Below are 25,590 nucleotides of genomic sequence, written 5' to 3'. Positions count from 1 at the left end.
TAGTAATTTGTTACACTGACTAGCTAGCAAGAGTTTGTATAGCAACAGCATCAACTTCCGGTAGAGAAGGCAAAAAGCTGGTCGGTTACAGTATACCAAAACTAATAGTATGTAGTATATACTCATTAAGTATGTAGTATACAGTATACTAAAATGAACTAATAGTATGTAGTATATACTCATTAGATATGTAGTATACAGTATACTAAAATAAACTAATAGTATGTAGTATATACTCATTAAGTATGTAGTATACAGTATGTTAGTATGGGTATTCGAACACAGCTCTAGACTCCCCTCTCCCCCTCATCTCTGCACACTAGACTGTCACCTCTAAACCAGAGACAATCACACAAACTCTGACTGTAGTCTATGGTCACACCCTCAAATGGCACCCTTCTCCTTATATAATGTACTGCTTCCCCCACAGCTCTGGTCTAAAGTAGTGCACTTCATAGGGAACAGGGTGCCAGTTGGGATTAGAGCCTATTTGTATGGGCCTGTATGCTACACCTGGACATGGGCCGGTTTCCTGTATCCATGGTGCTGGGTTGTAGTGTCAGCCTAGTGACCGTTGCTTAGCGACAGACGGAGGACTGATCAGCGATGCAGAATGAACGGAACTGAACTGTTTGTTTTTCTTCACCCTGTTGTTTTGTTTACCTGTTCTGGTTTTTGTTTACCTGTTCAGTGACAAGGGGCAGGAGATGTTTTTGCGTTACTGCTCTCTCTCTCTCTCTCTCTGTGTGTGTGTGTGTGTGTGTGTGTGTGTGTGTGTGTGTGTGTGTGTGTGTGTGTGTGTGTGTGTGTGTGTGTGTGTGCGTGTGTGTGTGTGTGTGTGTGTGTGTGTGTGTGTGTGTGTGTCATTTTTAATGTGTGTGTATTAGATGAATGCTTACAGGCTTCCCAGCCAACCAATGGTGAACAGACAGAAGCGTGGTGGAATACTCACCTGAGTTAAAGGCTGAGTACTAAATGGTACCCTATTCCCTATGTAGTGCACTACCTTTGACCAGTAATGCACTAGATCGTGACTAGGGGGCCATTTGGAAGTCAAACCAAGCTACACTCCTCATGACCCTTGTTGCGCAGTCACTTATGGCTGGGTTTTGGTTAGTCTTTAATCACTGGTATCTCTCTTCTCCACTTGTATCTCTCTCTCCTACACTGGTATCTCTCTCTTTTCTCCGCTGGTATCTCTCTCTCTATTCTCCACTGGTATCTCTCTCTTTCTCCACTGGTATCTCACTCTCTTTTCTCCGCTGGTATCTCTCTCTCTATTCTCCACTGGTATCTCTCTCTTTCTCCACTGGTATCTCACTCTCTCTTCTCCACTTGTATCTCTCTCTCCTACACTGGAATCTCTCTTCTCCACTGGTATCTCTATCTCCTACACTGGTCTCTCTCTTTTCTCCACTGGTATCTCTCTCTCTTTTCTCCGCTGGTATCTCTCTCTCTATTCTCCACTGGTATCTCTCTCTTTCTCCACTGGTATCTCACTCTCTTTTCTCCACTGGTATCTCTCTCTGCATCGGTGCTCTCCCTACTTTTAACCTACTTCTCTGTTGTCATTTCTCAATCTCTTTTTACTGTTAGAGACTAAAGGCTGAGTGTTTGTCTGTACCAAATGGCACCCTATTCCCTATGTAGTACACTACTTTTGACCAAGGCCCTATTCCCTATGAAGTGCACTACTTTTGACCAGGGCCCTATTCCCTATGAAGTGCACTACTTTAGACCAGGGCCCTGTTCCCTATATAGTGCACATTATGTATTCAATGTAGACAAGACAAATACATAATTTGTGTGTTATTAGTTTAAGCAGACTGTGTGTCTATTGTTGACTTAGATGAAGATCAGATCAAATTTGATGACCAATTTATGCAGAAATCCAGGTAATTCAAAAGGGTTCACATACTTTTTCTTGCCACTGTATGTACAACAGGTGTGTGTGTGTATTTATATATATGTGTGTGTGTATGAGGCGTATGGACATGTGTATGTCCAGTGAACTACCCAGAAACAAAGACTATATTAACTCTCTCTCTCGCTCTCTCTCTCTCTTCTCTCTCCTCTCTCTCTCCCCTCTCTCTCTCTCTCTCATTAAAACTCCAGTTAAACAAGAGCATTATGGAACCATTTTAGGAACCAAAAACAATATAATTTAATTGCTATTATTAACAAAGAATTACAGCCCAGTTAGATCAGGGGTGTATTTAAGTCACCACTGTAGCATAATGGGGGGAAGCCTTCAGTGTAATCATAAATGTTGAGTAGTAGTGTGGATCTAGGATCAGGTCTGTTTCCTAGTGAATACACCCCATGGTGTTGAATAGGAGGGTTGATCTAGGATCAGGTCTGTTTCCTAGTGAATACACCCCATGGTGTTGAATAGGAGGGTTGATCTAGGATCAGGTCTGTTTCCTAGTGAATACACCCCATGGAGTTGAATAGGAGGGTTGATCTAGGATCAGGTCTGTTTCCTAGTGAATACACCCCATGGTGTTGAATAGGAGGGTTGATCTAGGATCAGGTCTGTTTCCTAGTGAATACACCCCATGGTGTTGAATAGGAGTGTTGATCTAGGATCAGGTCTGTTTCCTAGTGAATACACCCCATGGTGTTGAATAGGAGGGTTGATCTAGGATCAGGTCTGTTTCCTAGTGAATACACCCCATGGTGTTGAATAGGAGTGTTGATCTAGGATCAGGTCTGTTTCCTAGTGAATACACCCCATGGAGTTGAATAGGAGTGTTGATCTAGGATCAGGTCTGTTTCCTAGTGAATACATCCCATGGTGTTGAATAGGAGTGTTGATCTAGGATCAGTTGTCCCCGGTCCAAATGATTCAGATTATAATTCTGATCCACTGTTACGAACCGGCTCATAGTCCGTAACAAAGAGGGAGACAACGTGGAGATATAGAAAAAAATATATTTATTAAATAAAGTGAACTATATACAAGTAACAATGGGGTATGTAGTCAGTAGTGGAAGGGAGTGGATGTGTTCACAGATGGTGATAATGAGGGCTGTTGAAAGGTGCCAAAACAAATGAACAAATGAAATGCCACAACCAAAAACAACAGTGTGTCTGGGTGGAGAGAGTCTCCTCAATGAATGGGGGAAAGGTGTATTTATCCCCGGGAGAGTCGTCACACACACACAATGTTTTTTCTCCATAACGTTTGTACACTGTTACTATCCATTCTACCATTAGGTTGGTAGCCCAACACTGTTACTATCCATTCTACCATTAGGTTGGTACCCCAACACTGTTACTATCCATTCTACCATTAGGTTGGTACCCCAACACTGTTACTATCCATTCTACCATTAGGTTGTTACCCCAACACTGTTACTATCCATTCTACCATTAGGTTGGTACCCCAACACTGTTACTATCCATTCTACCATTAGGTTGGTACCCCAACACTGTTACTATCCATTCTACCATTAGGTTGGTACCCCAACACTGTTACTATCCATTCTACCATTAGGTTGGTACTCCAACACTGTTACTATCCATTCTACCATTAGGTTGGTACTCCAACACTGTTACTATCCATTCTACCATTAGGTTGGTAGCCCAACACTGTTACTATCCATTCTACCATTAGGTTGGTACCCCAACACTGTTACTATCCATTCTACCATTAGGTTGGTACCCCAACACTGTTACTATCCATGTTGAACCATCCTGCCTGTCTATTCTGCCTGGTCTCCCCACACCCAGGGGTTAAAGCAACAGACAGCAAGACCATGTTGAACCATCCTGCCTGTCTATTCTGCCTGGTCTCCCCACACCCAGGGGTTAAGGCAACAGACAGCAAGAACATGTTGAACCATCCTGCCTGTCTATTCTGCCTGGTCTCCCCACACCCAGGGGTTGACTACAACTGTTGATCTGAAGCAGTGAACAAAGACAGGGGTCCAGCTCCACAAGAAGGTTGATCATCCTAGAACTTGACTCAGTTCCTTTTCTCAACACCATGTCGATGAGGTCACGTGCCTTCTCTGCCCTCTCAGCTTTCCCCTTTAGTGAGTCCATTTCCTCACTTCCTTCAGACCGAGTGAGATGTAATCCCATTAAGAATATAAGGAATGTCTTTGGTCAAGATGTCAACATGGTGGTGTGTATCCTTGACTAGCCTGACTATCAGCCTCCCCATCTGTATAGAACAAGAGATCATTCCAGTTCATTCCCTTAATTGTGTTTTCAAAATCATGTTGTGGAAATTCTTTCACACAGAGACACTCGAAGTCAATCTGAAAAGAATCATTGTTTATTGTCAGCGAGCTGGAGAGGTTCCAACCAATCAGGAGCTCTCCCTGGTCAGACCCAACTCAATGTACCATAGTACACATGTCAATCAGGATCTCTCCATGGTCAGACCCAACTCAATGTACCATAGTTCACATGTCAATCAGGATCTCTCCCTGGTCAGAACCAACTCAATGTACCATAGTACACATGTCAATCAGGATCTCTCCCTGGTCAGACCCAACTCAATGTACCATAGAACACATGTCAATCAGGTTCTCTCCCTGGACAGACCCAGCAGTTGTCTTATAAACGGCTATTCACAGACAAGTTATATTTGCATGATTTAGCATATTTAATGAATCATTACCGTTTTGTTCCATTCATGTGACCGACCAGTACTGGTTCATAACATTTAACAGACCAACACCTCACCAGTCTTCTTCTCTCTAAGCTGAGACCTTGAAACTGAGATATCTCGTTCTCAAAACAACGTCTGGGCTTACTGCCAAATTACAGCTACTGATAGTGAGGATTTGTACAGTCAGCCACTTGATGAACACACAAATTAGTTTATAGAACAGCACATTAATAAAACACAGACATTTGTTAAAAGAATAGCACAAACATAAACATTTTCCTTACAATCATTTAAGTGTCTTTGTCCACAGACCAGGAGACAGGCCTCAGCGTCTTCAGATTAGGTGAAGAAGTGTCTTTGTCCACAGACTAGGAGACAGGCCTCAGCATCTTCAGATTAGGTGAAGAAGTGCCTTTGTCCACAGACCAGGAGACAGGTCTCAGCGTCTTCAGATTAGGTGAAGAAGTGTCTTTGTCCACAGACTAGGAGACAGGCCTCAGCATCTTCAGATTAGGTGAAGAAGTGCCTTTGTCCACAGACTAGGAGACAGGCCTCAGCATCTTCAGATTAGGTGAAGTAGTGTCTTTGTCCACAGACTAGGAGACAAGCCTCAGCATCTTCAGATTAGGTGAAGTAGTGTCTTTGTCCACAGACTAGGAGACAGGCCTCAACATCTTCAGATTAGGTGCTACAAGACAGAGGATGGAGGAGAAGGGAAGAGAGAGATCAGAAAGTATGGAGAAGAATGAGGAGTGAGATACACCTGAGATAATGATGTGATGATGGTCCTATGATACACCTGAGATAATGATGTGATGATGGTCCTATGATACACCTGAGATAATGATGTGATGATGGTCCTATGATACACCTGAGATAATGTGATGATGGTTCTATGATACACCTGAGATAATGATGTGATGATGGTCCTATGATAGAACTATAATAAGAGTCATTTATTACAGACAGCAACACAAAAACATGCTTCCATTCTGAAAAAGACTTTCTCTTTGATCTGGGTAGCTATGTTTTTATTTGACCTATATTTAATCATTCCACATACTGAAGGGAGGGAGAAAAGAAAACGGTCTTACCTAGATTCACTCAAGTACTTAACAAGATGGTGTTCATGTTCAATGAGAGCTTTGAGACAAGCTCCCGTCACTTCTGGTCCTTTAGGGAGGACTGCATTCAGTAGTTCTCTCATTCGGTCCTGTTCAGTTGTTTCAGCTTTTATTCTGGAGTACTCTTCATCACCAATCATGCTCTTTGACGACAGATCATCTGCTATTGGCATTGGGTTTTTGACTCCCTGAATGAGTTCAGCCCTGTGTTTCTTCAGAAACTCCTCAGCAGGAATCCCAGGGAGTGTTAATGCTGAAGGGGGGTGAATTAAATGAATATGTCTTTAGGGTGAACAGCAGCTGTTTCTACATCTAACAGTCTCTCCAGTTATCATTCCCCTGATAGTCATTTCTTGTATAGAGCTGACTCCAGTGTTGTAGTCAATTCAGACTCAAGTCAGTCAAAATGAAACCATTTTATTTATCTTCCTATTAGTCATTGAAAATTGATGCCCTTTTCTGGTTATTGAATTGGAATTTCAGTTTACTTCCTGAATTGACTGATTTATTTGGTATTGCCACCTACCCTGGCTGACACTATTGTCTATTCTACATAACATACAGAGCCTTGCAAAAGTGTTCATACCCCTTGTATTTCTCCATTGTGTTACATAGTGGGATTAAAATGGATTTAGTTGTAATGTTTTGTCATCAATCTACTGAAAATACTCTGTAATGTCAAAGTGGACCTGTCCCCCATACATACAACATCTGGAAGGTCCCTCAGTCCAGTATCACATTTCAAGCACAGATTCAACTATACACAAAGACCAGGGATGTTTTTGAAAGCCTCATATACAGCGCCTTCAGAAATATTCAGACCCCTTGACTTTTCCTCACAATCCTCAGCAATCTAGTGACACAGCTCAGTGCTAGAGGAATCACTACAGACCCTGGTTCGATTCCTGGCTGTATCACAACCGGCCGTGATTGGGAGTCCCATAGGGCGGCGCACACATTGTAAATAAGAATTTGTTCTTAACTGGCTAGTTAAATAACAGTTAATCAAAAAATTATACACACAATACCCCATAACGACATCACAATAGTCCATAATGACATCACAATACCCCATAATGACATCACAATACCACATAACGACAAAGTGAAAACAGGTGTAGAATTTTTTTGCAAATGTATAAAAAAATAAGACACAGAAATTCCTTATTTACATAAGTATTCAGACCGTTTGCTATGAGACTCGAAATTTAGCTCAGGTGAATCCTGTTTCCATTGATCATCCTTAAGATGTTTCTACAACTTGATTGGAGTCCACCTGTGGTAAATTCAATTGATTGGACATGATTTGGAAAGGCACACACCTGTCTATATAAGGTCCCACAGTTGACAGTGCATGTCAGAGCAAAAACCAAGCCATGAGGTCTCAGGAATTGTCCGTAGAGCTCTGATATAGGAATGTGTCGAGGCACAGATCTGGGGAAGGGTACCAAAACATTTCAGCAGCATTGAAGGTTCCCCAAGAACACAGTGGCCTCCATCATTCTTAAATGGAAGAAGTTTGGAACCACCAAGACTCTTCCTAGAGCTGGCCGCCCAGCCAAACTGAGCAATCGGGGGAGAAAAGCCTTGGTCAGGGAGGTGACCAAGAACCCGATGGTCACTCTGACGGAGCTACAGAGTTCATCTGTGGAGATGGGAGAACCTTCCAGAAGGACAACCATCTCTGCAGCACTCCACCAATAAGGCCTTTATGGTAGAGCGGCCATACGGAAGCCACTCCTCAGTAAAAGGCACATGACAGCCTGCTTGGAGTTTGCCAAAAGGCACAGAGACTTTCAGACCATGAGAAACAAGATTCTCTGGTCTGATGAAACCAAGATTGAACTCTTTGGCCTGAATGCCAATCGTCTGGAAGAAACCTGGCACCATCCCTACGGTGAAGCATGGCGGTGGCAGCGTCATGCTGTGGGAATGTTTTTCAGCGGCAGGGACTGGGAGACTCGTCAGGATCGAGGGAAAGATGAATGGAGCAAAGTACAGAGAGATCCTTGATGAAAACCTGCTCCAGAGTGCTCAGGACCTCAGACTGGGGTGAAGGTTCACCTTCCAACAGGACAACTACCCTAAGCACACAGACAAGACAACGCAGGAGTGGCTTCGGGACAAGTCTTTGAATGTCTATGAGAGGCCCAGCCAGAGCCCGGACTTGAACCCGATCTAACATCTCTGGAGAGACCTGAAAATCACTGTGCAGCGATGCTCCCCATCCAACCTATCAGAGCGTCATGCTGTGACGGCCCTGAATTTTCCTGAATCGTCTCAGTGCTTCTCATTCCAATAGGGCGCTTTCCCTTTAATTCTCAATTAAATAGTGCTTCTCCTTCCAATAGGGCGCTTCCCCTTTAATTCCCAATTAAATAGCCAGCATCAGCTGCGCAAAAGTGGGGTTGTGATGGAGACGTGAATGAGGATGTGTTCAACCCTCAGTTCCGAAGCTTCTCTCTTCCGTTTGTTTTGTTGCAGTTAAAAGTGTGCTTTGTAGCCTAATAGAAAGTCTACTCAGGATCGGATCCACTCTTTGCGTCAGTGGACTACACCTCTCCGTTGTTTTTTGTGGCCTTTCTCCGCTGGAGATCTGTCGGCTGATTGTATGTTTGACTGACCGACTGACTACAACCTTTTTGAATACGGCATTTCATTTGTTTTGGTGTGATGTATACCGTGATAATTTATGTAGTTAGTTGTAGTTGAGGACTTATTAAGATGTGATATGCTATATAGTTGTGTGGTAAAATATTTGTTATTTTGATTGTATGATTGACACTGGGTTTACGCTACACTGGTATGAACGGACAAACATTGCGTGACTAAGGTCACTTGAGGTCCCTGAACTTGTTTACCTGGCTGGACTCTCTTTAGGCCCGAGGTACAGGACATTTCTGGAGGAACCAGAGCTCTTTAAAGCTCATCGTTGTTATATTGTTGTGTGTGTGTGTGTGATCATTTGTTGTTGATACAACCCACGCAAAAGAATAGTTGTTTTTGAGGTTCTTTCCAATGTTTTAAGGGTTTATGAAAAGTGTATTTCCATCCTGACTTTTACATGAGTCCTTTGTATTGGTGTAGACTTGACGGACCAGATGGGACTCATTCCCTCCCAAACCAAAAGGAGAAACCAATATTTCCTCTGGTAGGCACAACCTACCTGGCACCCCTATAAACGATAACCTCAAGTCAAAACCGTTACAATACCCAAGAAGATTCTAGGCTGTAATTTCTGCCAAAGGTGCTTCAACAAAGTACTGAGTAAAGGGTATGAATACTTATGTAAATGTGATATTTTATTTTAAATAAACCTTTTTTTGCTTTGTCATTATGGGGTGTTGTGATGTCATTATGGGGTATTGTGATGTCATTATGGGATATTGGGTGTACATTGATGAGGAAAAAAAAACAACTGAATCCATTTTAGAACAAGGCTGTAATGTAAGAAAATGTGGAAAAGTCAAGGGGTCTGAATACTTTCCTAATGCACAGTAACTCTCATGTTTACTTACTTGTTGAATGGGTGTCAGAGACGTATTCATCTGAAAGATAAACAACATGAGGTTATATCACTATAAATAGCATCTGGTACAAAAGTACAAAGTGATGATTGACATGTGCTCCTACCTCGTGATACAGTTTCTTTCCATACTGTCCTCTCATCATCACTGAATAACTCCATCTCAATGTCAATCCCTGTCATTTTCACAACCGCCCTGAAAAAGCTTGGTGTGGTGTCTCTATGTATGAGATGAATCCTCTGGAGGGAGAGAGAGAGAGAGAGAGAGAGAGATCAATGCATAGAAATGTGACTTAAATGTCAGATTCATGTTCTTAGTCTACTGAATCTGTACCGGTGGATTGATGGAGGTAGAACAGGGAATGTTCAGTCTGAAGGAACTATTCAGTTCTAAGGACTGCTCTGGTCTTGTGATGGGAATCCTTTTAGACCCTTGAAACTTTGATTCCTGTTGTTCCACAGCCTGTGAAACGAGGCATGGAATACACAGCCAGTCAATGTATAGTCTAATTCAAACATTATTCAGAAAAATAGCAACACACTTATCTTCATTTAATGAGTGTCAACATAAACTGCACCACTGGTTAGTTAAGGTCATCTCTATAATAATGGTACCTCACCCGCATTTGGCCGGGGTTACTGGGGAACAGGTATAGGCGTGGAATTAGTGTTTCCCTTTTCACTGTCAGATAGAGCATCAGCTCACAGTGGACATCTAAGTTCCAAGAAAATATATATCTCAGTATAACAGAGATAGCTGAGAACTTGGGATGGAGAATCTTAGCATGGAATCTGGTGACCTCATGCACTTCCTCTAAAGACACTCCATGTTCCTCTACATGAAGAATCTTCATCTCATTCCTCAGGGATGGGTTGGTCCCTGAACAACACAATAAAAAGGAGACAGAAAGACAAATATTGTATTATTAATCCAACTAAAACACAAAGAATATGCAGTACCGGATCACAGTAAACTCAAACTCGCAGAATAGTTAATGAATTAATTCAGGAAGTGAAACTCAGTTACATGGAAATGTTTTTCTGAATACTATTTATATATGGTTTTACCTAAACATACACAGTGTGGCAGATGAACTTCCTCCAGTTCACCTAACTCCATAGTGATGTCCAGCAATGGACCACCTTGTGTGTACTGCATGTCTTTCAGAAGGTGACTGTAGGGTTCCCAGTTCCTGAAGTGATACTTCAGAATGACATCTCTCTCACACAGCCAGCGGAGCCCAGACACTGTGCACTCATAACTCCCTTTGGGTGTCCTGTGTCTGAGGGCAACAACAAGATAATGGAGAGAGGGTCAATAGTCAAATGGAGAGGTTGGATTAGAAGACTATTCCCAAAGTTAATGGGGAAATACACTAGCAGGTGGAATGAAATGTTAAAAGTAGTTATTTTACCTGAACATTTTCACTCCCTGGACAGTGGAAGTCAAAGGTTCAATCTGAAGCCAGTGTGTGGAGTCCTGAACAAGGACAAGCATGTCAGTAATACATATGGGGCCTGTTTCCTGGACACAGATTGAGTCTAGTGCTGGACTAAAAAGCATGCTCAATGGAAGTTCCAATAGAAAGTTCTTTACGGTCCAGGACTAGACTTAATCTGTGTCTGGGAAACTGGCCCATTAACCAAAGTAACTAATCTAATGTATTTATTCAATGTTACATGGAATGCTGGTGATTTATCAATTAAACTGTCTAATGACAAAATATGACAACAGCTAAAATCCTTCATGACTACAAGCAGAACACAGGACTGTCTATATCCCAGTATGAATGGTTGGTCAGTACACACCTGGCTTTGAGACTGTGTTTATATTACTAAAGCAGAACACAGGACTGTCTATATACCAGTATGAATGGTTGGTCAGTACACACCTGGCTTTGAGACTGTGTTTATATTACTAAAGCAGAACACAGGACTGTCTATATCCCAGTATGAATGGTTAGTCAGTACACACCTGGCTTTGAGACTGTTCCTGACTCCTACAGGTATGTAAAAGTAAGAATTGACATTATGACTTACCTCAACATGGCCACAAGTCTTACAGCTCTGAGGAATCCCTGAATTCAAAAGTAGTATTTAAAATGGACAATCTCATGGAATATTGAATTAATAATTATTAAATAGACTTTTAATAAAAATGAATATAAGTGATCAACAGTCTCAGAATGTACACTCATTAGCATACCATAATCTGACATTAGTTATATTAATTAATGTTTGTGGAAGCAGGAAACAACATCGTTCTGGTCCATGTTTTGTAGATGTTGGGGGTCTGATTTCTGGTAGATCCTAGGATGAGAGCTTGAAGGTAGAGTCAGCTAAATGATGATGTACGAGCAGCACCACAGATATTGTGATGAGCAAGATGCCTGACTTCTCTCTCACACAGTCACACACAGTATCTACTGTCGTGTCTTTGGCTATGCCGGATTAAGTGATATGACATGCTATTCAATAAAATACTTTCTCTGTAATTAATATTACCTGATTGAGCTAATCATGTAAAAGAAATTAACTAGAAAGTTGGGGCACCACGAAAGAGTGTTTATAGAGCTGTTATCTTCCGAATAAACTCTTAAAGACCTAGTAATATTTTACATCAATAGCAGTCAATATTAATCGTCACCTTATTTCAGTCTCATCTGAAAGTTGTAAATTCTTAGTTATCTTCACGAACCCTGGCTAACAAGTTGAATCAGCAATACAAAATTAGGTTTAATTATTTATTTACTAAATACCTAACTAATCACACAGAATTACATATACACAGAATGCAAATTATGTCATACAGAAAACTTCCCTGGGGGACGGAACCTGTATGACTGTCACGCCTGGTCATAGAGAGGGTTTTGTTCTCTATTTTGGTTAGGCCAGGGTGTGACTAGGGTGGGCGTTCTATGTTCCTTTTTCTATGTTTTTGTATTTCTTTGTTTTGGGCCGAGTATGGTTCCTAATCAGAGGCAGCTGTCTATCGTTGTCTCTGATTAGGAATCATACTTAGGCAGCCTTTTCCCACCTGTGCTTTGTGGGATCTTGTGTTTGTGTAGCTGCCTGTGAGCAGCACAGAATGTCACGCTTCGGTTTCTTCTGTATTGTTTTGGTGAGTTTCATATTTATTAAACATGTGGAACTCTAAGTACGCTGCGCCTTGGTTTACTCCTTTAGACGAACGTGACAATGACGGCTGGTTACACAAAGAGAGGGGTTGGGCTTGAATGAAAGAGCAGGAAGACTGAGGAACAAAGGGAGAAGCTGTGCTATCGTAAATACAGTATCTTATGCATTCTAAATTACCGCCCATTTGGAAAAGGAAAATGCTATAAATATTTACTCTGAGCTGCGCTTCGGTAGGTTGGTCGTAGATGCTGGCCGTGTTGGCCAACAGAGACCTTCCTGTCCTCAAAAGAATGTCTCTGGTGGTAAATTGGATATGTTGTAGTATCTTCGTTGTGTGTTAGACTGGATACGTTGTCCGTCCTTTCCTAGCCCACGTTTACAGCTGCTGTTGCTAACTAAACGGCTAGGATGTCTCACTTCTTTAGTGAATAAGAGTTCAAAATTCATACCATTCACAACCAAAGCTCATGCTGAGGTTGGCTTAGTTCGGTAGTTGACATGTTAGTCCTTTTTAACGTATGGACCGTCGTCCTATCGTCCTCGGAACAGGACGTTACATTTTCGTCAAGGGCTTATATAGTGGAGGGGAGAAGGGTGTTTCATAGTTTATAACCCATGTCTCTTCACAGGGGCGGGCCACTGATTGAGCTGGGCTCTAACCTTATGAAAATCATTTCTCTCATTTGGAAGCTAAAATTACATTTAATCTTTTCAAATAGTTTTATATTTAAACATTTAAATTGAACAACAATTCCATGTGAATCTTATAACTAGAATGTGTAGACTTTCCCAGATACAGTTTGTCGTCCTGTCATCAGTCATAATGTCTCAGATGACAACCGAACTGACATCATATTCATTAAGTACCAACGCATATTTTCAACTGGTTCTATTACCGAAATATGGTTCCTTTCCCCCCACTTGTTTGATGTTCCCAGACTCTCGATGTTTAACAATGGCTATTCAAGAGTCCTTCAGTAGAGTCGGAGAGAGGGAAGGGAGAAAGGTATTTATGGGGGGGTCATAAACCTTAGCCACAGGCCAACGTCATGACACTACCCATGTGCAAGGGTTCTCTTCACTCTCTTAGAGTGTTAGACAAGGGAACAAAACAGCAGAGAAATTTAGATTTGCGTTCCAACACTCTTAGTTGTTGTAGAAATTGACCCACTATGCTGTTTACTTTGTGCATCTACGTCATATTGCTGACTCTACCTTTAAGTTTGTTTTGACCAAATAGATCATGATTGTGTTCCTTGCCTGGGACTCAAGTATAATGAACGCTTTAAAACTAGTTTGATTTAAAAACAATTATCAGTTAACACTCACATTTCTCAGGTCCAGGCTTGATACAACTCTCTCCACCATGGTCTCTGGTGTTCTCAGGTCCAGGCTTGATCCAACTCTCTCCACCATGGTCTCTGGTGTTGGTAAAGCAGAAGGATAGACTGTGATTAAACTACATACAACTTATAAAGGCTTTATATAGCATACATACAGTCTTCATAACAATACAAAGGGTGACAGACCAGCTCCCTATGTAGGGTGCATACAAACACATTAAAACACACCACTACTACTAATCTAACTGTCTGTAGGTCCAACAGAACACATTAAAACACACCACTACTAATCTAATTATAGAAATGATTCCAGAGGAAAACAAATGATGAAACATTGCTATGACTCACCTCTGAATGTGTTGGTCATCTATCTGACACAGGGTCACTGAGGAGAAGGAAATCCCAAACCCAGGATAGAGGGGTTCGGTGAATGTGGTGTAGAATGTGTAAAGGTGTGTCAGTGTACCAGAGGAGGACACACTATAGAAGGACAAAATACCAGCTGGCCAGTCCAGATACACACCAACTCTGTTAGAAACAGGACCAGAGATGGATCTACCGACTCTAGCATGGAATAAGACTATCAATTCATAACCTCTATCATAGCAGAATAAACTCAAGGACTTCTTATTGGCTCCAATCCTACTGTCATCCTCCTTTCCCTTCCTCTTCATTCCTTTGTACACCACACCAATGATAGCCATGCCACTATCCCTCTCCACCTCCCAGTAACAACGACCTCCAGATAAGCCTTCTCTGCAGAGAACTTGGGAATGATAGTCAAATCTGTCTGGATGGTCTTCGTAATGCTGCTTCTCTTTCACCCGTGTCACCTTCCTGTTCCCCTCAGACAGTATCAGGTTTGGGTTTGCTGTATTTGGGTCCAGGGTGAGATGACAGGCATCTGTAGACAAAAGGAGAGTTTAATCAAACCACTTCTTCATATAAAATGTTGTTTTGTAGTTACAGAAAAAGTATTGATTAGTTACTATGTTACTATAGTTCGGAATATTCAGTTAATTAGGATTAAAGATACTTACATTTCCTCAGCCCTGATTTCAGCCTGCACTCTCCACCATGATCCACACTGTAGGACAAACAGGTTAATAACTGACAAAGACCTAATAAAGCAGTCAACATTTAAACCATATTGTTGTGTTCTGGTGCACTATCCAAGCTCATTACTAGAGACATACAGGTATTCTATCCTACCTACTGCATACAGAACGGAGTACAATTCATTACTAGAGACATACAGGTATTCTACCCTACCTACTGCATACAGAACGGAGTACAGTTCATTACTAGAGACATACAGGTATTCTACCCTACCTACTGCATACAGAACAGAGTACAAATCATTACTAGAGACATACAGGTTTTCAATCCTGCCTACTACATACAGAACAGAGTACAGTTCCAACAGGATATCAGAGATGCAGAAGAAGAGTATTCATGTGGTGATGATGTATGCTGTGTTGGAGTGCTCAGCCTGCTGAGTAAACTTCCCCTTAATTTTACTATCATGTCCTCATGTTACTGACCCTACATCACTACATATGACACAACCACTGCTCACACTATTAGGACATCTATTCTGACTTACTTCAGCTTCATCAGTTTATATGTGGGATCCACCAGAGCAGCTGAAAGCAGTCCCCCTGCAGAGTCTCCTGGGTGATTGTAGCTCAGGTCCAGCTCTTTCAGGTGGGAGGGGTATGACCTCAGAGCTGAAGACAGAGCAGCACAGCCCTCCTCTGTGACCAGACAGCCAGACAGCCTACAGAGAGACACACAACAGCTCTCTTGGTTGATGTACTGGTGTCAATCATCTTGTAGGACACCAATAAATTTGTTCATGACACAAACATTGTCATGAAACATCAGATTTTCAGAGTATTTGTTTTGCTAAGCTCAGTACTGACCTGACTGAAACAGCTGTACTTACCCCAGTGTGTGTAGTTTACAGTCTGGATCCTCCAGTCCAGCAGATAGCAGTGTAACTCCTGAGTCCTGCAGGTCATTGTCTCTCAAGTCCAGTTGTTTCAGGTGTGAGTTGGGTGAACTCAGGACTGAGGCCAGATGTGAACAGCAACCCTCTGTCAGACCACACTGACCTAGACTAGAGGGCAGAAGAGCACATGATTAACACATGTTTAACCTCTATGGGACCGGCGGGACGAATTCGTCCCACCTACGTAACAGCCAGTTGAATCCTGTGGCGCGATTTTCAAAACCTTTGAAATGCTATTACTTCAATTTCTCCAACATATGACTATTTTACAGCTATTTAAAGACAAGACTCTCGTTAATCTAACCACACTGTCCGATTTCAAAAAGGCTTTACAACGAAAGCAAAACATTAGATTATGTCAGCAGAGTACCAAGCCAGAAATAATCAGACACCCATTTTTCAAGCTAGCATATAATGTCACAAAAACCCAGAAGACAGCTAAATGCAGCACTAACCTTTGATGATCTTCATCAGATGACAACCCTAGGACATTATGTTATACAATACATGCATGTTTTGTTCAATCAAGTTCATATTTATATCAAAAACCAGCTTTTTACATTAGCATGTGACGTTCAGAACTAGCAAATTCCCCGCAAACTTCCGGGGAATTCGCTAACAATTTACTAAATTACTCACGATAAACGTTCACAAAAAGCATAACAATTATTTTAAGAATTATAGATACAGAACGCCTCTATGCACTCTATGTCCGATTTTAAAATAGCTTTTTGGTGAAAGCACATTTTGCAATATTCTAAGTACATAGCCCAGGCATCACGGGCTAGTTATTTAGACACCCGGCAAGTTTAGCACTCACCAATATCACATTTCCTATTATAAAACTTTGATTACCTTTTGTTGTCTTCGTCAGAATGCACTCCCAGGACTGCTACTTCAATAACAAATGTTGGTTTGGTCCAAAATAATCCATCGTTATATCAGAATAGCGGCGTTTTGTTCGTGCGTCCCAGACACTATCTGAAATGTTAAATCAGGGTCGCGCGCATGGCGCAATTCGTGACAAAAAAATCTAAATATTCCATTACCGTACTTCAAAGCATGTCAACCGCTGTTTAAAATCCATTTTTATGCCATTTTTCTCGTAAAAAAGCGATAATATTCCGACCGGGAATGTCCATTTAGCTAAACAGAGGAAAGTAAACAAAGCTTTCGGTCGACGCAGGCACGAGCCTGAGTCTCACAGTACTGTAACCAGCCACTACCCAAACGCGCTACTTTTTTTTCAGCCAGAGCCTGCAAAGCCACGATTCAGCTTTTTACCGCCTTCTGAGACCCTATGGCAGCCGTAGGAAGTGTCACGGGACAGCTAAGATCCTCACTCTTCAATAAACAGAGACAAGAAAAACGACACCTTGTCAGACAGGCCACTTCCTACATGAAACCTTCTCAGTTTTTTGCCTGCCAAATGAGTTCTGTTATACTCACAGACACCATTCAAACAGTTTTAGAAACTTTAGGGGGTTTTCTATCCATATGTAAAAAGTATATGCATATTCTAGTTACTGGGTAGGAGTGGTAACCAGATTAAATCGGGTACGTTTTTATCCGGCGGTGTAAATACTGCCCCCTAGCCCTAACAGGTTGAAACATCCACATAATAACTCATATAAAGATATTTAACTCACACTAGTGTCTGTACGTTGCAGAGTGGACTGGTTAGTCCAACACAGAGCAGCTCCACTCCTCTGTCTCCCAGGTCATTGTTGCTGAGGTCCAGTTCTCTCAGGGGGAGTTTGGTGTCTGCAGAGCTGAGACCAGAGTCTTACAGGATTCATATGTGAGTTTACAGCGATCCAGTCTGGAGAGAGGAGATAATCTGTTAGATATACAAATCCTTCATTATAATGATACTGTATACATCAACTCAATAACAGAACTTACAGTGCTCTCTTGCAGGTTTTAACTACCGGCAGCAACCTCTGATAACCTTCCTCTGATGTGTTGTATGTCTTCAGGTCAAACTCCTCCAGCACCTCCTCTGACATCAGTAACAGGTAGGCCAGGGCTGAACATTGGTCAGGTTCTAGTCTTGTTTCTGAAAGAGTTCCTGATCGCAGGGAGGTCTGCATGTCTTCAACTAGAGAGTTGGCACAAAGTTCATTCAGACAGTGAAACAAGTTGATGATCCTTTCTGGTGAGGATTCTCTTTTGATCTTGTATGAAAGGTACCCGACTGTTCTCTTAACTGTTTTCTCATTGGTCTCTGTCGTACATCCTGTCTGTGTCAGAAGGCATCGTAACAGATTCTGATTGGACTCCAGTGAGAGACCCAGAAGGAAGCGGAGGAACAGGTCCAGGTGTCCATTCTCACTCTTCAAGGCCTGGTACACTGCGCTCCTGAGTAAGTCAGACAACTGGATTGACTCATCATCGTAATCCTCAAAATCATCGTAATACTCATAATCATCAGCATCGTAATCATCACCATCATCATTATTGGGGAGAAAACATTTTCCTTCTTGTCCAGACATGATTCTAAAGCATGCACTGCTGCTAGAAACTCCTGAATGCTCAGATGCACAAAGCTGTAGACCTTCTCTTGGTACAACCCAGATTCTTCTTTAAAGATCTCTGTACACAATGCTGAGTACACTGATGCCTCTGTGACATCAAGGCCACACTCTCTCAGGTCTTCCTCATAGAAGATCAGGTTGCCCTTCTGCAGCTGTTGGAAAGCCAGCTTTGCCAGTTTCAGGATCATCTCTTTGTCTGACTGAGACAGGTCCTTTGGGTTTGTCTCTGTTGCTTTGTTGTACTTCTTGTTCTTCACAATGGTTTGGATGAGCATGAAGTGTGAGTACATCTGGGTCAGAGTTTTGGGGACTTCATCCTTCTCTGCCTCTTTCAGTATCATCTCAAGGACAGTGGCTGATATCCAACAGAAGACTGGCATGTGGCACATGATGTGGAGGCTCCTTGATGTCTTCATGTGTTTGATGATATCATTGGCCAGATTCTGATCTGGGATTTTCTTCCTGAAATACTCCTCCTTCTGTGGATCATTGAACCCTCGTACCTCTGTCACCTGGTCAACACACTCAGGAGGGATCTGATTGGTTGCTGCAGGCCTTGAGGTTATCCAGAGGAGAGCAGAGGGAAGCAGATTCCCCTCGAGGAGGTTTGTCAGCAGCACGTCCACTGAGGTTGGCTTCGTGACATCACAGCACTTCTCATTGTTTTTGAAGTCTAGAGGAAGTCGACACTCATCCAGACCATCAAAAATGAAAACAGTTTTGGTTTCACCATCTTCAATGCTGTCAATCTCTTTCAGCTCTGGGAAGTAGTGGGAAAGAAGTTGCATCAGACTGTATTGGTCCTTTTTCAGGTTCAGATCACGGAAAGGAAGAGGAAACATGAAATGAACGTCCTGATTTGCTTTTCCCTCTGCCCAGTCAAGGATGACCTTCTGCACAGAGACTGTTTTTCCAATGCCAGCGATTCCTTTTGTCAGCACAGTTCTGATAGGTTTGTCTTGTCCAGGTAAAGGCTTGAAGATGTCGTTGCATTTGATTGGTGTCTTTTGTGTGGTTTGTTTCTTGGATGCCATCTCTATCTGTCTAACCTCATGTTTATTATTGAGCCCTCCACTTCCACCCTCTGTGATGTAGAGCTCTGTGTAGATGTCCTTTAACAGACTTTGGTTTCCATAGTGTCCAATTCCTTCAGATATGTGTTGATACTTGTGTTTCAGTTTAGCCTTAATGTCTTGTTGAACTGTCAGCAGAGTTTGACCTGTAGGAAAACAATGAGAGTTGGGACTCATAAGTTTGTGTATGTGTTTTATAAGGGCCTTTGTACCGTTCTTTGTAATATTGTATGAAATACAGTCTTACTTCTTCTGTCCAGAAGGTTGTGTGGGATCTTTAATGGATCCTCACTGTCCAAACTCTCCACTTCCTTATTGTCATCTGGAAATGGTTCCTGGCTGAAAGCAGGTGGCTGATCACTCTTCATTGATAGCAGGCTGGTTGTAGGGGACTCTGCTCTGGGCTTCTGGACACTGAACAAAACAGGGAGACAGATCACCTCATCAATATCTCATCAACTTCATTTTAACAACTGTATAATGGACCTTCTGCTGTATAAATCCAGATGTTTCTTTTTAAATGAATCCACAATTGGGAAAACAGCAGCACTGAGTGGTATCTACTCTGTCTTTTATAAAGCTAGCCATCTTCAGTTAGCTAGCCATCTTCAGTTAGCTAGCCATCTTCAGTTAGCTAGCCATCTTCAGTTAGCTAGCCATCTTCAGTTAGCTATCCATCTTCAGTTAGCTAGCCATCTTCAGTTAGCTAGCCATCTTCAGTTAGCTAGCCATCTTCAGTTAGCTAGCCAGCTTCAGTTAGCTTCACATTCCAGGTCCGGCTTCACCCATACTATGATGGTGTATACTCCCGCTGCTAAGTCTAGTAGGCTTATAACTGTGTGTTGCACATGGCTAGTCGAACTCTAAACTCTTCATTTAGGCAGGTTAACATTTACATTTACATTTAAGTCATTTAGCAGACGCTCTTATCCAGAGCGACTTACAAATTGGTGCATTCACCTTATGATATCCAGTGGAACAACCACTTTACAATAGTGCATCTAAATCCTTTAAGGAGGGGGGGGTTAGAAGGATTACTTTATCCTATCCTAGGTATTCCTTAAAGAGGTGGGGTTTCAGGTGTCTCCGGAAGGTGGTGATTGACTCCGCTGTCCTGGCGTCGTAAGGGAGCTTGTTCCACCATTGGGGTGCCAGAGCAGCGAACAGTTTTGACTGGGCTGAGCGGGAACTGTGCTTCCTCAGAGGTAGGGGGGCCAGCAGGCCAGAGGTGGATGAACGCAGTGCCCTTGTTTGGCTGTAGGGCCTGATCAGAGCCTGAAGGTATGGAGGTGCCGTTCCCTTCGTAGGCAATCACCATGGTTTTGTAGCGGATGCGAGCTTCAACTGGAAGCCAGTGGAGAGAGCGGAGGAGCGGGGTGACTTGAGAGAACTTGGGAAGGTTGAAAACCAGACGGGCTGCGGCGTTCTGGATGAGTTGTAGGGGTTTAATGGCACAGGCAGGGAGCCCAGCCAACAGCGAGTTGCAGTAATCCAGACGGGGAGATGACAAGTGCCTGGATTAGGACCTGCGCCGCTTCCTGTGTGAGGCAGGGTCGTACTCTGCGAATGTTGTAGAGCATGAACCTACAGGATCGGGTCACCGCCTTGATGTTAGTGGAGAACGACAGGGTGTTGTCCAGGATCACGCCAAGGTTCTTAGCACTCTGGGAGGAGGACACAAGGGAGTTGTCAACCGTGATGGCGAGATCATGGAACGGGCAGTCCTTCCCCGGGAGGAAGAGCAGCTCCGTCTTGCCGAGGTTCAGCTTGAGCTGGTGATCTGTCATCCACACTGATATGTCTGACAGACATGCAGAAATGCGATTCGCCGCCTGGTTATCAGAAGGGGGAAAGGAGAAGATTAATTGTGTGTCGTCTGCATAGCAATGATAGGAGAGACCATGTGAGGATATGACAGAGCCAAGTGACTTGGTGTATAGCGAGAATAGGAGAGGGCCTAGAACAGAGCCCTGGGGGACACCAGTGGTGAGAGCGCATGGTGCGGAGACAGATTCTCGCCATGCCACCTGGTAGGAGCGACCTGTCAGGTAGGACGCAATCCAAGCGTGGGCCGCGCCGGAGATGCCCAACTCGGAGAGGGTGGAGAGGAGGATCTGATGGTTCACAGTATCAAAGGCAGCAGATAGGTCTAGAAGGATGAGAGCAGAGGAGAGAGAGTTAGCTTTAGCAGTGCGGAGAGCCTCTTTGACACAGAGAAGAGCAGTCTCAGTTGAATGCCCAGTCTTGAAACCTGACTGATTAGGATCAAGAAGGTCATTCTGAGAGAGATAGCAGGAGAGCTGGCCAAGGACGGCACGTTCAAGAGTTTTGGAGAGAAAAGAAAGAAGGGATACTGGTCTATAGTTGTTGACATCGGAGGGATCGAGTGTAGGTTTTTTTCAGAAGGGGTGCAACTCTCGCTCTCTTGAAGACGGAAGGGACGTAGCCAGCGGTCAAGGATGAGTTGATGAGCGAGGTGAGGAAGGGGAGAAGGTCTCCGGAAATGGTCTGGAGAAGAGAGGAGGGGATAGGGTCAAGTGGGCAGGTTGTTGGGCGGCCGGCCGTCACAAGACGCGAGATTTCATCTGGAGAGAGAGGGGAGAAAGAGGTCAAAGCACAGGGTAGGGCAGTGTGAGCAGGACCAGCGGTGTCGTTTGACTTAGCAAACGAGGATCGGATATCGTCAACCTTCTTTTCAAAATGGTTGACGAAGTCATCCGCAGAGAGGGAGGAGGGGGGGAGAGGGGGAGGAGGATTCAGGAGGGAGGAGAAGGTAGCAAAGAGCTTCCTAGGGTTAGAGGCAGATGCTTGGAATTTAGAGTGGTAGAAAGTGGCTTTAGCAGCAGAGACAGAAGACGAGAATGTAGAGAGGAGGGAGTGAAAGGATGCCAGGTCCGCAGGGAGGCGAGTTTTCTTCCATTTCCGCTCGGCTGCCCGGAGCCCTGTTCTGTGAGCTCGTAGTGAGTCGTCGAGCCACGGAGCAGGAGGGGAGGACCGAGCCGGCCTGGAGGATAGGGGACAGAGAAAATCAAAGGATGCAGAAAGGGAGGAGAGGAGGGTTGAGGAGGCAGAATCAGGAGATAGGTTGGAGAAGGTTTGAGCAGAGGGAAGCGATGATAGGATGGAAGAGGAGAGAGTAGCAGGAGAGAGAGAGCGAAGGTTGGGACGGCGCAATACCATCCAAGTAGGGGCAGAGTGAGAAGTGTTGGATGAGAGCGAGAGGGAAAAGGATACAAGGTAGTGGTCGGAGATTTGGAGGGGAGTTGCAATGAGATTAGTGGAAGAACAGCATCTAGTAAAGATGAGGTCAAGCATATTGCCTGCCTTGTGAGTAGGGGGGGAAGGTGAGAGGGTGAGGTCAAAAGAGGAGAGGAGTGGAAAGAAGGAGGCAGAGAGGAATGAGTCAAAGGTAGACGTGGGGAAGTTAAAGTCACCCAGAACTGTGAGAGGTGAGCCATCCTCAGGAAAGGAACTTATCAAGGCGTCAAGCTCATTGATGAACTCTCCAAGGGAACCTGGAGGGCGATAAATGATAAGGATGTTAAGCTTGAAAGGGCTGGTAACTGTGACAGCATGGAATTCAAATGAGGAGATAGACAGATGGGTCAGGGGAGAAAGAGAGAATGTCCACTTGGGAGAGATGAGGATTCCAGTGCCACCACCCCGCTGGCTCGATGCTCTAGGGGTATGCGAGAACACGTGGGCAGACGAAGAGAGAGCAGTAGGAGTAGCAGTGTTATCTGTGGTAATCCATGTTTCCGTCAGCGCCAGGAAGTCTAGGGACTGGAGGGTAGCATAGGCTGAGATGAACTCAGCCTTGTTGGCTGCAGACCGGCAGTTCTAGAGGCTGCCGGAGACCTGGAACTCCACGTGGGTCGTGCGCGCTGGGACCACAAGGTTAGAGTGGCAGCGGCCACGCGGTGTGAAGCGTTTGTATGGCCTGTGCAGAGAGTAGAGAACAGGGATAGACAGACACATAGTTGACAAGCTACAGAAGTGTTGTTTCTTGTATTATTGTCTCTTGTGTCTTTAGAGAACTGTTTCACTTTGATATACTTTTTCTTCTGTCCTGATTTTCTCTTTCTTTTCTTCTGTTAACTAGATATTCTTTGTTGTTCTTAACTCAGGGCTAACTCCACTTATCCTGAATGAAATGTCTGAGCCACTAGTTGAGGACCAATGAAATCAGATACCCTTCCTCTCACACAGATTTGGTCATCCTCCCATTCATTTGAGGAAGATAACCGATTTAAAGATTGCAGAGCTATATGATTAATACATTGACATGATTGGTTCACGGTAGGTGGGGCGGGAGGTACTGTATAAACACAAACTCACTTCCTTGACAACAGCTCTGCACTGCTCCTCGAAGAACAGGAAGTATGAACGCACTGACTTCTGCAGAGGCCGTATCACCGTAAAATGCTGCACGGCAAATGCAGACGTCAGATTGACCATGCAGAGCCTTTATTTTTGTATTTAACCTTTATTTAACTAGGCAAGTCAGCGGTGTTGCAATCTACTGCAGAGATAGCTTGCAGAGTTCTGTCTTACTATCCAGGTCTGTACCCAAACAATTCGAGTTCCTACTTTTAAAAATCCAACTTTCCAGAAACAAGTCTCTCACTGTTGCCGCTTGCTATAGACCACCCTCTGCCCCCAGCTGTGCTCTAGACACCATATGTGAACTGATTGCCCCCCATCTATCTTCAGAGCTCGTGCTGCTAGGTGACCTAAACTGGGACATGCTTAACACCCCAGCCATCCTACAATCTAAGCTTGATGCCCTCAATCTCACACAAATTATCAGTGAACCTACCAGGTACAACCCCAAAGCTGTAAACACGGGCACCCTCATAGATATTATCCTAACCAACTTGCCCTCCAAATACACCTCTGCTGTTTTCAACCAAGATCTCAGCGATCACTGCCTCATTGCCTGCATCCGTAATGGGTCTGCGGTCACACGACCACCCCTCATTACTGTCAAACGCTGCCTAAAACACTTCAGCAAGCAGGCCTTTCTAATCGACCTGGCCCGGGTATCCTGGAATGATATTGACCTAATCCCGGTAGTAGAGGATGCCTGGTTATTCTTCAAAAGTGCCTTCCTCACCATCTTAAATAAGCATGCCCCATTCAAAAAATGTAGAACAAGGAACAGATATAGCACTTTGTTCACTCCAGACCTGACTGCCCTCGACCAGCACAAAAACATCCTGTGGCATTCTGCATTAGCCCCCATGATATGCAACTTTTCAGGGAAGTTAGGAACCAATATACACAGGCAGTTAGGAAAGCTAAGGCTAGCTTTTCAAGCAGAAATGTGCATCCTGTAGCACAAACTCAAAAAAGTTCTGGGACACTGTAAAGTCCATGGAGAATAAGAGCACCTCCTCCCAGCTGCCCACTGCACTGAGGCTAGGAAACACTGTCACCACCGATAAATCCACTGTAATTGAGAATTTCAATAAGCATTTTTCTACAGCTGGCCATGCTTTCCACCTGGCTACCGCTACCCCGGCCAACTGCACTGCACCCCCCACAGCAACTCGCCCAAGCCTCCCCCATTTCTCCTTCACCCAAATCCAGATAGCTGATGTTCTGAAAGAGCGGCAAAATCTGGACCCCTACAAATCAGCCGAGCTAGACAATCTGGACCCTCTCTTTCTAAAACTATCTGCCGAAATTGTTGCAACCCTATTACTACCCTGTTCAACCTCTCTTTCATATCATCTGAGATTCCCAAAGATTGGAAAGCTGCCACGATCATTGCCCTCTTCAAAGGGGGTGACACTCTAAACCCAAACTGCTACAGACCTATATCTATCCTATCCTACCCTGCCTTTCTAAGGTCTTTGAAAGCCAAGTTAACAAACAGATTACCAACCATTTCGAATACCACTATACCTTCTCTGCTATGCAATCTGGTTTCAGAGCTGGTCATGGGTGCACCTCAGCCACGCTCGTGGTCCTAAACGATATCATAACCTCCATCGATAAGAGACATTACTGTGCAGCCGTATTCATCGACCTGGCCAAGGCTTTCGACTCTGTGAATCACCACATTCTTATCAGCAGACTCAACAGCCTTGGTTTCTCAGATGACTGCCTCGCTTGGCTGACCAACTACTTCTCTGATAGAGTTCAGTGTGTCAAATCAGAGGGCCTGTTGTCCGGACCTCTGGCAGTCTCTATGGGTGTGCCACAG

The 25,590-nt window shown here is 43.7% G+C and overlaps 1 protein-coding gene across 1 annotated transcript; it reads right to left on the bottom strand.

The window, feature by feature from the left end:
- Positions 1-4,269: 4,269 nt before the first annotated feature.
- LOC123733062 (protein NLRC3-like) lies at positions 4,270-19,901 on the bottom strand. Its single transcript, XM_045712355.1, is given in 19 exon segments — positions 4,270-5,312; positions 5,719-6,001; positions 9,267-9,296; positions 9,382-9,514; positions 9,609-9,737; positions 9,895-10,154; positions 10,343-10,557; positions 10,690-10,754; positions 11,315-11,352; positions 13,742-13,833; positions 14,104-14,659; positions 14,796-14,842; positions 15,362-15,535; positions 15,704-15,877; positions 17,419-17,519; positions 17,522-17,591; positions 17,675-18,171; positions 18,219-19,525; positions 19,627-19,901. Coding segments are annotated over 19 exon segments (4,299 nt in total). The 5' UTR covers positions 19,748-19,901; the 3' UTR covers positions 4,270-5,305.
- Between the last annotated feature and the right edge of the window lie 5,689 nt (positions 19,902-25,590).

This window comes from Salmo salar, unplaced genomic scaffold, assembly GCF_905237065.1.
Source record: "Salmo salar unplaced genomic scaffold, Ssal_v3.1, whole genome shotgun sequence".
In the NCBI taxonomy this organism is placed as follows: Eukaryota; Metazoa; Chordata; class Actinopteri; order Salmoniformes; family Salmonidae; genus Salmo; species Salmo salar.
The sequence above is the reverse complement of the archived record's forward strand: the minus strand, read 5'-3'. Positions and strand labels throughout refer to the sequence as shown.